This window comes from Cibotium barometz, chromosome 58 (assembly GCF_041138505.1).
Source record: "Cibotium barometz isolate CiBa-2024 chromosome 58, ASM4113850v1, whole genome shotgun sequence".
NCBI lineage: Eukaryota > Viridiplantae > Streptophyta > Polypodiopsida > Cyatheales > Cibotiaceae > Cibotium > Cibotium barometz.
In genome coordinates, this window is record NC_141103.1 from 3563141 (window position 1) to 3579531 (window position 16391).

At 42.8% G+C, this 16391-nt stretch overlaps 1 protein-coding gene across 1 annotated transcript in view; it reads left to right on the plus strand.

Moving 5' to 3' along the window:
- LOC147605803 (transcription initiation factor TFIID subunit 1-like) overlaps positions 1 to 16391 on the plus strand; it is a 117440-nt gene that overhangs the window by 71226 nt on the left and 29823 nt on the right. The window contains exons 13-19 of the mRNA XM_086792979.1: positions 139 to 345; positions 427 to 633; positions 726 to 1206; positions 1294 to 1505; positions 1590 to 1709; positions 2435 to 2503; positions 2715 to 3818. Of these exons, the coding sequence (XP_086649105.1) occupies positions 139 to 345; positions 427 to 633; positions 726 to 1206; positions 1294 to 1505; positions 1590 to 1709; positions 2435 to 2503; positions 2715 to 3818 (2400 nt within the window). The remainder of the gene's footprint in view (positions 1 to 138; positions 346 to 426; positions 634 to 725; positions 1207 to 1293; positions 1506 to 1589; positions 1710 to 2434; positions 2504 to 2714; positions 3819 to 16391) is intronic.

Genomic DNA, 16391 nt, shown 5'->3' on the forward strand with positions numbered 1-16391 from the left:
TGTGAATTATGGCTAACATAGTATGTTGTGTGGCGGGTTACACAGTGATACTCTTGTTTGTTTGGCTTTTACTTCTTGTGTTTCCCTGTCAAATTAAAGGTTCTTCACAGATCTACATGTTCCTCATTTGAGTATTAGGTATGCACATATGAAAGCATGCAAGCTGGGTTATATCACCTTAAGAGAATGGGAGTCAGCATACTTACACAGCCCTCTGGACTTAGTGCTGCAATGAATCAGCTACCCGATGAAGCTCTTGTGCTTGCTGCAGCATCGCACTTAGAGAGAGAACTACAAATCACACCATGGAATCTAAGCTGCAACTTTGTGGCTGCTACTATGCAGGTAAATTACTTCATTTAATTGTTCACATTTACCCATTGTTTTTTAAAGTGTAAAGGGGATGCGTAACTGTTTTTCTTTCAGGGGCGTGGAAGTCTTGAAAGGCTTGAGATCACGGGAGCAGGTGATCCATCAGGAAGAGGTCTTGGTTTCAGCTACCTAAGAGTTGCTCCAAAACCACCTGGCTCTAGTGCCCTTGTAGAGAAGAAGGCAGCTGCAGCACGGGGTGGAGGGGCAGTGACTGGCACAGATGCTGATCTGCGTCGCCTTAGTATGGATGCAGCTCGTGAGGTCTGTACACGTTTCTAGTTATGTGCGGATTAGTCGGTGAAGGTAGTTGTTTAGGCCTCGATCTTATAACTATGGCTGATGCTGTTTTACAGGTCTTGTTAAAGTTCAATGTTCCTGAGAGCCAAATTGAGAAATTGACGCGCTGGCACCGTATTGCATTGGTGAGAAAGCTTTCTAGTGAACAGGCTGCCTCGGGAGTGAAGCTGGGTGCTTCTGCACTTAATAAGTTTGCACGTGGCCAGAGGATGTCTTTTCTCCAGCTGCAGCAGCAAACTCGAGAGAAATGCCAAGAGATATGGGATCGACAAGTTCAGAGTCTCTCTACGATCGTTGATGGAGAAATTTCTGAAAGTGAAGGTGAAGCAAACGAGGACTTAGATTCATTCGCGGGCGATCTGGAAAATCTCTTGGAAGCAGAAGAAGGGGAAACTGAGGAAGCAGCCAGTGCAAAGAGTAAAAAAGATGGAATTAGAGGGACTGGTGCTCGGCGGCGAGCCTTGGAGGCTCAGCGAGAGGAGGATATAGAAGATGAGGAGGCTGAAGCAGCAGAACTTCGGCGGATGCTGATGGAAGGTGTGCGCATACTTCTCTAATATATCAAGTGATAATAGTTCATCTTGTGCTTCAGTGTTTTTAAATGTGCTAGAAACACTATGACAGATGATGAAGTGGAGGATGTAAAAAAGAAAAAGAAGACTGAGAGCAGTGAGAAGGACAATGAAGATCCAGTTAAGAAACATGACAAGGATGCACAAGATGCAACCAAGTTAAACGGAAGCAGAAAGAAGAAAATCATCAAACGCATCATCCGTACAAAGAAACCAGATGGTACATACACGTCGAAAGAAATTCTAATCACAGATCCCAAGGAGGTGATATTTTGTTTTCGAGAATGCAAAGTGCTGCATGCATTGTCTATTCTTTGCTTTTTACCGAAGTTTTTTTGTGTGATATAGGTGGCACAGTATCTGGCTAGGAAAAGTGCTGCTCAGAATGGCAGTTTGACCAAGGAGAAGAAGGGGCCTCTTTTGTCCAAAAAAGTGAAGCAGACAGGGTTTGTGAAAGACGGAAAGAAGGTTTTGTTCGTTCCTTTACTGCACACACATGCATTCCTGCACTAGGGAGTAGACTTTCATGAAGTGAAGATTGCACTTTGGTTTTGGTTTTTGTTAAGTTTGGGAAATAACCTGAATTTTCCTTGTGTGTGTGTGCGTGCGTGCGCTAGCAATGTCTCTGGCAATGTCTTCAGGGAGGCAAAATACCATTGGCTTTAGAGAGAGGCTTTCACAGTAATGATACAAAACTCAGCCTGTTCCTTTTTCTGAAACACAAGCTACGATAGAATCCCCACTCAACTTACTCTAGAGTCTAGATATGACAAGTATGGAAGTAGTACAGTTACCATCTTTTTTTTTATATCCTCCAAAAGTTATGATATTCCTAAACCTTACGTGGTCTAAGAACTCCTGGTTCAAAGAAGGTTTTTCTGAAGGCATCTGGTATCTTAGAGAAGAGAGTCATTATGAATGAAGGATTGAAAACATACAGTAATATAATGAGTGAAGTATGAGATGAGATTAAGGCAATAGAACTTTGCCATTCAGGTTGTCTACTCTATGAAGGCATCTCATCACCCTCAGTTTGTGAAGTGTAATGATTCCCAGAGTATTAATTGGAGGAGTCCCTGCTAGCACAAGGGCAAACTCTTTGCATGAGTATATATTGATAGCAGCACTTTTTTAGAGGTCTTGTGTTTCTGGTTGTTTTTAATTATTTGGCTTATTGGATGGTTCATTTGCAGCCAAAGAAAGCAACAAAGGGCGAAGGCGGCAGAGATGTTGTGCAACTAGTTTGTGGCGCTTGTAAGCAGGTAAAAGCTCAGGAAGGATTTCATATTGGTTACACCTGTAGGATTCATCTGAAGTATAACCTGTTTTTTAAAGCGTTGTGTTCTTTATGTCTTGTGAGGTTGACTATTTTGTAGAACAGGACCTTGGTTAGCTTGTAAAGAAGGTACAGCAGTCTCATCTTCCTTTTTTTAAAAGGTGATTTTAAACTGTTGATATTTTACTTTTGTGCAGTTGGGGCACATGCGGACCAATAAGAAGGTGTGCCCGATGTACTTGGAGGAAGGAAAGGCAAACATTCACAAAATTGAAAACATTGATATTACTGAGCCACCTGTTCGGCAAGGCATTAAGATTACATTGAAAAGTGCAAGTGGTCCAGTGCAAGAGAAGGAGCAACCTCTTTTGCCTGCAAACATTTCTGTGCCACCGAAGATTCCTTGCTTAAAAATTAAGCTTCCATTTGCTGGGAATGTAGACGTTGCAGTACCAAGTGCAAGCAAAGTGATGGAGAGTAGTGCAACTCCTCCCGTGCAAGAAGGCCACATTGGAGTTTTAACAGGAGATGCGTCAAAGGTGACCAAGGGAGGTGCAAATCTTGTAAAGAAGATAAAAGTTCAGAAAAGGCCCAATCCGTATGACAATTGTCAGTATCAAAACGAAGGAATTGGGGTCAGAGGGTCACATGTGGCTAATCACAATGAATCACCTGTGGATTCAGAAAAGCAGGAAACACTAAGAAGAGAGTATGCTAGGAACCAAAGAAGGCATGAGCTAGAAGCTGGGGCTGCAAAAGAAGTGCCAGTGAGAACACAAAAAGAGGAGTGGGTTTTTCACACAGAATCAGAGGAAGAGAGGTTGGAGAAAGAGAGGATTGAAGAAATCAGAAGGCGAAGGGAGAAGAAAAGAATGAAAGAAGAAAAAGAAAGGCGAAAAGCAAGAGAAAAGGAGGAAAGACGAATCAGAAGAGAGGAGGAGGAAAGAGAGAGGATAAGAATCGAGAAGCAGAGAGAACTGGAAGAGGAGGCAGAAGCACAAAGACGGTTGCTAGAAAAGAAGAGGGAGGAGGAATGGCACAAGGAAATGCTAAGAAAGGAAAGCCAACGAAAAGAAATGGAGAGGCGACAACAGGAAGCCAGAGAGTGTGCAGAAAGAGAGAAACATAAGGCAAGAAAAGATAATGGGATATTGCAAGGAAAAAGAGCTCCAACAAGAGACAGGAGGTCCTTGGAGCCCAAAAGAAGCATGAGTGCAAAAAGACGAGTCTCTGTTGAGAGGGATGTATTACACAGTGTTCCAGAGTACTCCCATCAGCCTAAAAGGCGGAAGGGTGGAGAGGTGCGGTATACCTATCTGTCTGTGATGTTAAAAAACTCATCCTTATCAGTAAATCTTCTTGTGTGTACACAGCTTAAATCTTAATAACAGTGTTCTAAGTTTTTGATGTATTTATGAGGGATGCATTACACAGTGTTCCCATCAGCCTAGAAGGCGGAAAGGTGGAGAGGTGCAGTATACCTATCTTTGTGGATTGTTAAAAAGCGCATCCTTATCAGTAGATCTTTGTGTGCAAGGAGCTTTAAATGTGAATAAAATTTTTCTCTGTTTTTTATGTATTTATGAGTTTTCTTATATAAATAAGCTCTGTCTTGATAATCTTGGAAGTTCTTTGATGGCAAACTATTAAAACTATGTGAAGGGTGTAGGTTTTGGAATGGACAGATGGGCTATCTAAGAAAATGCAACTATGCAATGAAAACAATTCTACACTTGCATAAAGTCGTACAATCGAAGCACAAAAGAATGGATGGAAAGCAATGGTTAGCTTTATGCTACTGATGGGTGGTGGCTGAGAATTATAGGGTTAGGTCAACGTGGGCACTGGGAAGATTCACTATTTGGGACACAATATATACAAAGATGGCATACACATGGATCCGATAAAGGTTAAGCGTATATAGTAATGACTGAAGTTGAAATCCTTGAAGCTTGCAATGTTCTTGGTTTTTGCTCATACTACAAGAGGTTCATTCAGCATTTTGCACATGTGGCCTCATGATAGCATGATCTGACCAAGAAGAAAGCTCATTTCAAATGGACAATTGTAGAGAAGAAGCTTTCTTAAACCTATTGTGGAACGCCAGGAATCTTGTCTTGGGACATATTCAGAGAGTTCCTACTCTTAGACCTCATTGGCCGGCTTATGGTATCACACCTGACATTCAAAGGACTTTTTGGAGGAGGTTGTGGCATTCTTACGGGTGGACGGAGGTATCCTCCTTTATTGGGGTTTCTCTACTTGGTGGTCTCGCCACCAACCACTGGAGATCAGTCGCGGCTGTTAGCCCAGCATGCCTGAGATGTGCAGGAGCTTCAGTGACAGTCTACCATTGCTTATGGAAGTGCAGAGAAGCACAAAGGATTCCTTGGAAGTATGAGGAATGATGCTTACATTTCGTTTGGAACTATCATTTGATTGACACAGTTGGGCCCACAGCTCAGATATGAGGGGAACGACATGGTTTTTGTCATTATGATCAGTGAGGGAGTTGCTCAGCGGTGCTGCTTCAGAACATGCCGGAGTCAGGATATGTCCCACCTGCACAGAGGTTGGACAGTGCATGAGAAGTTATTGCTCTTGCACATTTAGAAGGCTACCTGCAGGGAGGTTGGATAGTGCATGGGAGAAGCACACGAGGTGGACCAATTTCCTTGGGGAGACTGGAAAAGGGTTGGTTGAAGTGTCTGCCAGGCTCGAAAGAAGCTAGCCACAAACTTATCCCCAAAGGAGGTGCTAAGCTTGTGGATAGAGAGAGGAGGGGGTGTGGGGGTGTGGCAGAAAATCCTTCCACAGTTCTGGCTGGAGGCCACAAATAATCAACTTTCAGAAAAGGTTGGTGCTTTGTGTTGCAGGATTAGTGACGCCTACCTCCCCTTTGTTGGAGGGTTTGGACAATAATGGGCCAAGCCACCTTGGTCGTGGCTGCGCGCACATCACTGCTGGCTTGCAAGAAGTAATGGATAAGCCTCTGAATCTAGGCAATACATGGGCGAGAGAAAGTTCAGCAAGTGTACTACATAGTAGACAACAAGACTTGGTTGGCCACAACAACACAGCCAGAAAGCGAGAGACGAGCCGGAAGCTGCAGTAGAAAAGCTTCCTCCGAATGCTCAGGAGGTGAGCGACAGTCTGCTGCGTAGGGGTGATGTTGATGCATACTTGGCATCCAAGGTAGCGCGCCATGAGATCAATGGTACTCCAGAGTGCATGAGTCAACCTGATTCCAAGATTTGAAACCATATCGCATCTCTCCTGTCCTATGGGCTGCAGACCATGAACATGTTAGGTGAAGATGACTTTGGCTTTCATCAGGGCTGCCACATCAGCAGTAGTCTTTGGCTCTCCTCATAAGAACAAAAGAAAAAAGAAAAGCAGTCCCACAAGCAATGTCTTTGGCTCTCCTCAGGGCTGCTACAGCAGCAATAGCTCGTTGGTGTGCCCGTGATTGCCAACCATGTGGTACAGCTAGGCTCCGAAGGGCTAAGAGCCAGAGAAAGAAGGAGATCTTTTGAGTACGGTGGCTGCTCCAGAGTCTCCACCAGAAATCGTCGATGAAAGTAGCTGAGACTTCCAGGGATTGCCAATGGTGCTGCGTTGCCGCGGAGAAGGATTCCACGGCCTAGCCAGGTGGAGTAATCAATGGGATGGAATCCTTGGGATCCTGAATCAATGGGTCTCTCACTGCCACTCTCAGGGATCCCACTGTACGTGAGCTAACAGGCTGTTCTCCCGAACATGGACTAAACCAGGTTAGAGCTAGGGCTTAGCTAGGGTGTGGGACCTTGAGGGCTCACATGTGGGTTAAGGGCGCTAGCAGGATGAGGTCTAGTGTGAAGCCCCCATAGGACCACCTGATACACAAGCTAACACACAAGGTTAGTAAATATAGAAGGGTGAAGGCAAACTCATCTCCCAACCGTAGATTCCATCAGGACTCTCCCCCTTGCCAGGGCGCTAGGGGTCTATTCCTCACACGCTAAGCCAGCCAGCCTTGGCGTGGCATACCACCATAGCCTGTTCTAAGGGACCTTCGGCAGGACTGCCAATGAACCACCATGTCCATGGCAGGAGTCTGGTCCATGCATAGACCATCGGCCAACTCTATGACTGAATGAATTACAATAACCCATAAGTCATTTATATAATGACCATTGCTGCCATAAATAACAATCCATCTAAAAATTAAAAGTAACCATGGATTATCACTAATAATGAACCCTAGCCATCTGTAACCTGTTCTTGGCCTTTTGGATATTTGGAGCTTGAGTGTGTGAAGAGTCCCTATGAGTATGTATGTGAATACCTCTTAAAGGTGAATGTGTGCAAGTGTGTGTGAACAAGGGCTTATAGCCACTTAAGTGTTTGTGTGTAAGCACTGATGTCACTAGGTATAGACATTGAATAGTGTGTCAAGAAAGATATGCCATTTTGCCTGTAAAAGCATTGCACCTTGTAAACTTCAAATCGATTAATACAAGCATCACATTGTACTGGTGCAATCATCTGATTTCAATTTGTTACATTACTCCCTCTCTTGTCTGGACATACACCATGGAGGTTCATCATCCTCCATAGCTCTCTTCTCTTAACCCTAAGATACCACAGATGGTATCAGAGCAAGGTGTTCTTCCTTTTGTCCTTGTGAAAGCGCTGCCGCGCTAGAGCCGCTGGCTTCTTCAGGCGGTGCTAGTGCTGGGTACACTACCTCAGCCCAACCCCCTAGTGGCGCTGCCATCGTTCGCAAGTGTCCAGAGGACCACCGCCGCTAGCGTTTTTGCCGTCCTCTGCAACTACTTTGCAACGACAACGCTGCCGCTCGCCACTTCCGTAAGTATGGGTTTTTCTCAAACAAAGGTTCTTTGGCTAAAAAATGAGTGAATCTATTAATTTGAGAGAACATTTGAACAATTTGGGCTCTCTCATTCAACAATTAGCTAGCCTGAATGCCGAGCCAGATGAAGACGGCAAGAAAGATGCCCTTTTGTGCAACATTGAAGATTTGACAAAATATGCTGACAACCTAACTTATCTTAGGGTGAATAGATAGACTTCTTTTGATGACAAGATTGCAACTTTGATAGATGAAGATCGTCGTTGCAAAGAACAGCAAGACAGAGCATTTGACCTTGACAAAGCCATGTTCCTAAAAGGAAAAGGCAAAAGGGTTGTCAAATGTAACTTTTGCAAGAAGCTTGGACACATAGCAGGCCTATGCTTCAAGAAGATGTCTAAGGAACAAGAAAAGGTGCATGCAACCTTAGTGGGTGAAGAAGAAGAAGAGGAAGCAAAGGCATCCACAACTATGGAACATGCAACTACTATGATGGACAATCTTTCTTTTAAAGAGGAAGGTTATGATTGGTTTTTTAGTTTCTCTACTTTGTATGAGTCAAAGGGTTCTCTGCGTGGGATGTCTACCAAAATATGATAAATAAATTTGTGTAGGGTTTTTGTAAGCCTTATTTTTATAAAAGGCTTCATGTTCTCTTATCCCTACTTAGAAATGCTTTGTTGTGCTGATGTGTGTTGTCTTTTGTCTCTTTAAGCAAGATATTACCTGAGAGGCTTTTGCACTGAGCCATGCTACATGAACCTTTGAGCCATGCTTATTAGCCTCTAAGTGTCAAATCCCCATGGATCTCCTCGTAGAGCGCTCTTGAAACACGACTCGAAACCTGTAAAACAAAGCCAAACACCGTGAAGGGGTTGCAAGCTTGACTCACCACCCAACCATGACAGCCGTAGGTAAAACCCACAAGTCTTGGCTGTCCCCACCGAGCCACGAGCTGAGCTAGCTAACAAGACGCACTGACCAGTCTCTACCCTGTGACATCCCATACTGCCACGGAGCTACCCTCGTAGGCCTCGAGGCTGCTGCCAGCCTCGGCCACATGAAGCAAGTGCACGTCTGTACTAGATCCAGGCTCCTGACCATAGAGCTCTCGCAAAGACTCGCGAGACCCTATGAACAACTGACTAACCTTGGCCACCCTTTTATAGGCTCTTGGCCGGTCATCGGGTGTCCACACTTGGGCGCCCTCCTGTCCACACTTTGGTGCCTGCCCGTCAGTCTACTATCCCTAGTCCAGCTCGCCAATTAGCCTGCCTAGATCCAAGCTTCCCCAAGCCTCGAAGCTAGTCTTGTGTGGGTGTTGCACACGGTAGATACACCTTGTGCACATGACATACTCCCCTTCCTCTAAGAGCTCACTTGTGAGCTTAGTAAAAACGTAGGGTAGTCCCTCTGAAGGGTAGTCAATGTCCCCCATGTAGTGTTGTCCTCAACACGATCCTTCCACTTGATCTTGTATTCCGTGAGTAGCGTATGTCGCAATCGTCTTTCATGAAATCCAAGAATCTTTTCCGGGTCGTGTGGTACAAATGTCATATCCTCGACATCTATGATTTCTTTAGGAGTAACTAACTGGTCTGTTCCACCGAGTACTTCCTTAAGTCTACTGACATGAAATACGGGATGAACTTTCATATGAGAAGACAAGTCCAATTCATATGTAACTGAACCAATCCGGCGTGTAACCCGAAATCGTCCACGGTATTGTTCACGTCCGTGAAGTCTCAGAATCTTTTGGAACTCGCAAATACACCATCGTTTCTTCAGAGAACTCTTTGGGTGAATGATGTCTATTAGAATAAAATCTGTCTCTGTCTTGAACACTTCTAATAGATTCTTTCGCAACTTGTAACATTTCTTGTATATCTTACAAAAAACTACGCACTGCATCATGCTGAAGTCTTGACAATCCCACGGTAATAGGTGATCTAGGTTGAAATCGGTACACAAGGATAAAAGGACTAAAATCTGTACTTGTATGCTTAGTACTGTTATATGCAAATTCTATCATAGGAAGATAATCTTCCCATGAACCTTGTCTTTTGGAGACATGCACGAAGCATGTCCTCCAGAGTCTGATTTACCCTTTCAGTCTGGCCATCAGATTGAGGATGATCTGAGGAACTCAGATTCAAAGTTGTTTCCAACTTCTAAAAAACAAGCCTCTATAAGTCAGTTGTAAACTCAATTGTAAGTCAGTTGTTTACAGCTCGATAAACTGCCTTGCTAATTGCGTAGTTGTAACAGTTTTCCGTGTAGGTAAAAATCTAGCCATTTTTGTCAAGCGGTCTACCACAACCCAAATAGAATCATGGCCTTGACGTGTTCTTGGCAATCCAGTAATAAAATCCATGGAAATACTTTTTTCCTTATTACCTGGGATTTGCAAAGGATGCAACATCCCAGCTGGTCTAAAGCGTTCAACTTTATTTGCTTGACAAACCTGATACTTGAGGACATACTCTTCTACATAACCTTTCATCTTTGGCCAATAGAAGGTGTGTTTCACTAAAGCTAATGTCCTGTGTATCCCGAGGTGTCCAGCAGAAGGGGGGTCGTGACACTTCTTAAGAATCTTGGACCTAACGTTCGAGACTTGTGGTACATAAATTTTGTCATTACGGAATAGTAAACCATTCTGAATCATCTACTGGCCTCCCGCATCCTGAATGGTAGGTTGCTCAATCACTGAGTCTTGCTCAATCAATGAGCTCTCGTCTTGGATCCTGTGCCAATATGGACCAAAATAACTATCAGTCCTAGAAAGCCCTCTCAATGAAATAAATCAACAGAAATCTCGGTGAACGACAAAGTATTCACCTCTCATTTGAATAAGCGCATCTGCTACACTATTTATGGACCCGTTTCGATAGCGTATTTCAAAATCAAAATCTTGCATTAACTCTATCCATCTAGCTTTTCGTGCTCTCAAATCATCCGCATCACACACATACTTGATTGACTGACGATCAGTGAATACCACAAACTTCGAGCCATATAAATAATGCCTCCAAACCTTGAGAGCGTAAATGACAGCATAAAGCTCCTTCTCAAGGGTTGGCCAATGAGATTGAGTGTCATCTAGCTTTTGACTCTCGAAAGCAACAGGTCTACCATCTTGGAATAGAGCAGCCCCGATCGCATAGTCGCTCGCGTCAGTCTCAAGAACATATGGCCGACGAGGATCGGGTAGTGCTAAGGTAGGGGCTTCCTTGACTTATCTTTTAAAAGTTTGAAGGCCATATCCAAATCGTTATTTCTAGGGATAGGCTGATTCGAATTACGTCCAGGATCTTTCAACAAGTCGGTCATCGGTAGTGTGAGCTGAGAGTACTCCCACACAGATTTCCGAAGAAAAACAACAAAACCGAGAAAGAAACGAAGTTGTCTCACTGTCTGGAGTATTGGCTAAGCCAAAACCTTCTGAACTAGGTCATAGTCAATGCTCAACCTGTCTCTTGTGATCTTGTGTCCCAAGTAAATGATTTCGGTCGTAAAAAACTCACATTTACTTAATTTAGCTTACAGTCGATTATGTCTTAAAATAGTCAAGACAATCGTGAGGTGTCTAACATGATCCTCAAGAGTACGACTATATACCAAAATATCGTCCAAGAACACGACCACGAACTTTCCCAAATGTTCACGAAAAAGATCGTTCATCATTTGCTGGAAAGTGGTTGGAGCATTGGTTAACCCAAAAGGTAATACGAGAAACTCGTAATGGCTATACCTAGTCCGAAAGGCAGTTCTTTTGACGTGCCTTTCATGAATATGTATATGGTGATAGCTAGTACATAAATCTATCTTTGTGAAATACTTTGCTCCCACTAAACGGTCAATTAGGTCATCTAATCTAGGGAGAGGGTAGTGGTTCTTGATTGTCACTTTGTTCAGTCTCTTGTAATCTACACACATTCGCCAAGTGTTGTCCTTCTTTCTCCTAAGTAACACAGGCGCATCCCAGGGTGATTTACTTGGACGGATCTGGCGCATCCTCAAATAATCTGCGAGTTGTTTTGCTAACTCATTTTCCTCAACCTGGCTCATCCTGTAAGACGGAATGCTAATAGGTTGAGCACTAGGGACTAGATCAAGACGATGATCCATTGCCCTTTCGGGTGGTAAGCCAGATGGCAGGTCCTTAGGAAATACATCTTGAAACGAGTCAAGTAACTTCTTTAATTCTTTGCTTTTAAACACACTTAATTCATCGACATCCATAGTAGGTATGAGAAATGAAGAAAGTGGAATCAAGACACAGTGGAAAGCAATATACAAAGAAGAATCCATTATATTTCCAAAATCAACGGTATTTACAAGAGGTTCTTGAGAGGGATGTGTACAATCAACTAGGATACAATACTGGGTGTTCCTATGTTCAAAAGAAAAAGTATGACTAGACTAATCTGTCTGGACCTGAAGAATCTTAAACCACTTAATCCCGAATAGCAAGTCTACATGCTCTAGGTGCATAACATAGCACTCCAGAATATCTTCGTAGTTCTGAATCTGGATCGGTAGCTTCTCCACCTTTCGATCCCACACTTGTCGACCCGCAGGTAGGCGTACCTCGTAGGAATGATCGCTAGACGTTGTGCCCAGACCCAATTTCTGCACAAGTTTGTAATTAACAAAGTTGTGTGAGCTTCCGGGGTCCAGAAGAATGTGGATTCTATGGCCATTCACTTCTCCATGAACTCGGAGAAAATTGTGCAAGCTAAAAATCTTAGAGTTTTTTTTTTTTTGAGAAAGTGTAATTGAATTAAAGAGAAAACTGAACCAGCTACAATGGTCCCTCAAGAAGAGGGAGGGACAGTCTCAACAGACAAAAGAGATTACAACATAAGGATATTGAGATACATCTTGAGCCTAGTTCTTGAGTAGAACAATGGAAGGATGGAACTCCATTTTTGCCATCTGGTATTTTTCTGAAGCTGAGATTGGGTAGCCAGGGGGTCCTGAGCTTCTTTCATTTTCAAACACAGCAGCTCTCTTGAAATCTTCAAGTCAGACTTCAACAGTTGGAGAGGAAAGAGGTTTCCATCAAATAAACTTGCATTGCTATTTTGCCATATGAACCACATGGCAACACCACTCCAAATGTTCCAAAGGGGAATGTCAAGATGCTTGCAGTTACCTAGCAGAAACTCTTGAATTCCTATTTTGTATGCATCTTTAGGCTGAACTGCTTGCTGTAAAAGCTGAATTACCTGTTCATTCTCTTTGCAGTTGAAGAACAGATGAAAGATATGCTTTGTTGGACCTTTACATCTTACACATTTTCCATCCCCTATCCCACACTTGAGAGCCTTGGAGCTAGTCCAAACTCCATGATGTATAATGCTCCACAACAAGAAGCTATGTTTGCTGGAAACTGGAAATGCCCACAAACATTTAAATCTATATGTCCACTGTCTGGAGCTCCAATTGACCCTCGATTTCTGGTTAAGTTTTCGCTTTAAATCTTCACACACTCCACCTTTGACCTGAAATTGAGAGAAGATTGCTTGAGCAACCATGCTTGTAGTACTTTTGATCTGAGAACCTCTGGGAGGTATATGGAACCTGCTCAGCACTTTCTGCTATCTTTTTATGCACCATTTAGCATCAGCAAGACTGATGTTGAAGTCCAGCTGAAGATCAGCAGCTTCCTTGATTCTCTGAATCTTGAAGAAGCATCCCCAGGAGAGTATTTCAGCTTTATAACACTTGTGAGCTTTCCTTTTCAGAGGGAGTTTACAATGAATTGCAAAAAAACCAAACCATGGAGAGTCATTCAAGAAAAAATGAGGGTTAGTCTTCAGATCCTTTGTAAGTACCCAGTTGGACTTCACCTCTATCGAGGCATTCCAAAATCTGCAAGTTAGCTTGGAGCCAACAAGGACAAAAGGAGCAGGTGAGAGAAGCAAATCTCTCAGTGTCAAGTTGGTCCAAGCTTTGTAGGATTTTAGCTTGAACTTGTGAATATCTCTCTTTAGCAGAAGTGCCCAAAAGTCATCTGAATCTACTGCCCTTTTAATCCATTTGCTGGCCATTTTGGTTGCTCTCCTATCCACGTTGAGCAAACCTAGCCCCCCTTTTATCTTGGGCTGACAACAAGTGTCCCAGCTGACTTTTGGTATTCTGGGATGGTCAAGATCACCACCCCATAGAAATGATCTGAACATTGCAAATGCTTTTTTAATCTGATATTTAGCAGGTTGCCAACAAGAAAGGAAATAAATCAGAGAAGACATCAAATAACGATCAAGCACAAAAGACCTAGAGGACAGTGAGGTTTGATGCTTTTGCCACTTGAACATCTTCTGCCTCAATTTATTAAGTACCCAGAGAATAAAGTATTACACCAACATGTGCAATACACTTACCACTTGTTCACACGCAACAAAACTCGTCAGAAGACAGAGCAAACTTCACGACTCACTGGCAGGCAGTCCCATCTCTGATTAAGGGTGACTCTGAAGCCCATAGGAATGCCCAGCAGTCTAAAGATGTGTCCAGGTTCTATTTTTTTGCAGCCAGCTGATAAAATAATCTGTGGGACATCACCATCTGAGGCATAAAAACCAGTTTTGACATGATTAATGACTGACCCACTAGCCAGACAGAAAATATCCAGACATTGCCAAAAAGTTTCTACAGACTAAACATCATTTTTCATCAGAGCATTTGTGTCATCAGCAAACTTCTGTATACATAGGTCCTTGCAAGCCCCTGGGATTTTTATTCCTGTGATCTTACCTTGTGCTATGGCATCCTGTACAAGCCATCCCAATGCATCTGAGCAAATAGCATATAACAGAGGAGCAATAGGACAACCCTGTCTGATAGATTTCCTAAGAGGAAAAGCATGAGTGAGTTCCCCATTCAAAGCAATCCTTGCATGTGCATTACCAAATAGAACTGAAATGAATTTTATGAAGAGTTTCCCAAAACCAACATCATGTAAGGACTGAAAGATGAAGTCCCATTCCATCCTGTCATAAGCCTTGTCATAATCAATCTTGAAGAACATAAATATATGATCAGTTTCATCTGCATGCTCAATTGCTTCCCACAAACTGATAATTGCATCAAGAATAAATCTACCTTTTATAAATCCTTTTTGCTCAGGCAGGATAATGTCTTTCATAATAGGACTGATTCTAGCTAGAGAGAGAGATAAGATTTTATATGCAGAAGTCAGACAAGTTATTGGTCTCCAGTTACCTAGGTCCTCCTCCTCCCCCCTTTTATGTATCAGTTTAACCACACCAGTGTTAACAGAAGTAGGGAGGGCTCCTAGCTTTAAGGCCTCCTGCTAGACTTTAAGAAGATGAGGGATAAGAAATTCTTGATAAACCTGAAAGAACTCATTGGGCAATCCATCAAGAGACTAGGTGATTTACCAACTTTCAAAGAGGAGATAGTGTCTCTCAACTCCCCCTCTGTAAGGGGCTGATCCAATATTTTAGCAAGAGAGGGAGAAAGCAATTTCTTCCTTTTCAATGCAATAAGAGCCCTTGCTTGAGTCTGATCAGCCCCTCTTTGAGGGGGAGAAGAAAAAATGCCAGAATAGAAGTCCTCAACCACTTTTAGATTATCTTTATGAGAGCTCACAAGTCTGCGAGAAGAATCTTTCAGAAAGGGAATGAAATCCCTGATTTTCTTTTTTCTCAGCAAATTAAACATGTTTGTATTAGGTTTATCAAGTTTTCCAGCCCAAAATTCTCTAGTCCAAAGCAGGGAGGCCTTAGCAGCTAGAAGTTCTTCCTGTCTGAGCTTATTTTTAAGTTCCAATAGAGCGAAGGAAGGAGGACTACCAGGATCATTTTTAGACTCTAGGTCAGAGATTTGAGATGATATCATCATCCTTCTGCATGTCCTAATCTCTCTAGCTTTCTTCTTAAAATTTGTTAGGATTTTTTGAGTTTCCTTAACAGCTTGGTCCCAGGCTTTGAAAGTAGATGCATACATACCAAAAGAACAGGCAAAAGCTTCTTTTACTTTTTGCTGAACAGTACCAATAGACAGAAGGGACTGATCCATATGTGGCCAACCTGCCTTATATGAGCATTCATCTTTGTGCAACTCAATAGTAACAGGGAAATGATCAGAGAGCAATCCTTCTGACAATTTACCTGCCAGTATTCCTGCAGAAGATCAGCATTCATGTAAAACCTGTCTTGCCTGGCTGCCCTGAAACAATTGCCTTGCTGCTTGTTTGACCATGTGAAACTAGTATTCTGAGAAACATCCAACATGTTAAGCTCAAAAAGCATTTTGTCCCATGCTTGCTTCTCACTGCCATTGATTGTTTGCCCCAACTTATTCCATTTGTCTTCCAAAATTTCAACCATGTTAAAATCTCCTGCAGATATGCATGGGTTAGGCAGTTTTGACAATTCATCCCAAGTTGAAGCCCTGTCAGTCAAAGAGTTGGAAGCATATATTGAAACCACAGTGAAATTAAAAGGGCTATCTAATGTTATTGCTATCGAGCTGTCATTGGAACCTTTATGAACATTAGTAACAAGACTGCTATATTTCTCTGCTATTCCTATAGCAGCCCCACCTTTACCACTTTGATGATCAGTGTGATATCATTTATAACCGGCACCAATTCTCAAGAGGTTAGAAAGAAGAGATTGACCAGACACTTTCAGTTCCTGCAGACACATGAAGTCAGGCTTAGAGTTCGAGTCTTTTAACCAATTTTTTATGATATGGGCTCTGATGGGATCTGTTAGCCCTTTGCAGTTCAAAGTGTAGCCTCTGAATGGAGGTGTCTTCATTTTTTACTGCTTTTGGAGGGTTTAGCCAGAGAGACAGATAGCCTTGTGGGATCTTTGGAAGGTTCCTTCTTCCTTTTGGATTTAGATGAGGTTGCTGAAGGAAGGCTCTCCTCCTCAGCCTGAGTCATGAGGATGTCAACAGATGGGCTATCCCTTGGGCTGTCCATCTCTTTTAGAATCTTGTCTTGATCTTCTAGTTGAGCAGCAAAGATGATATCATC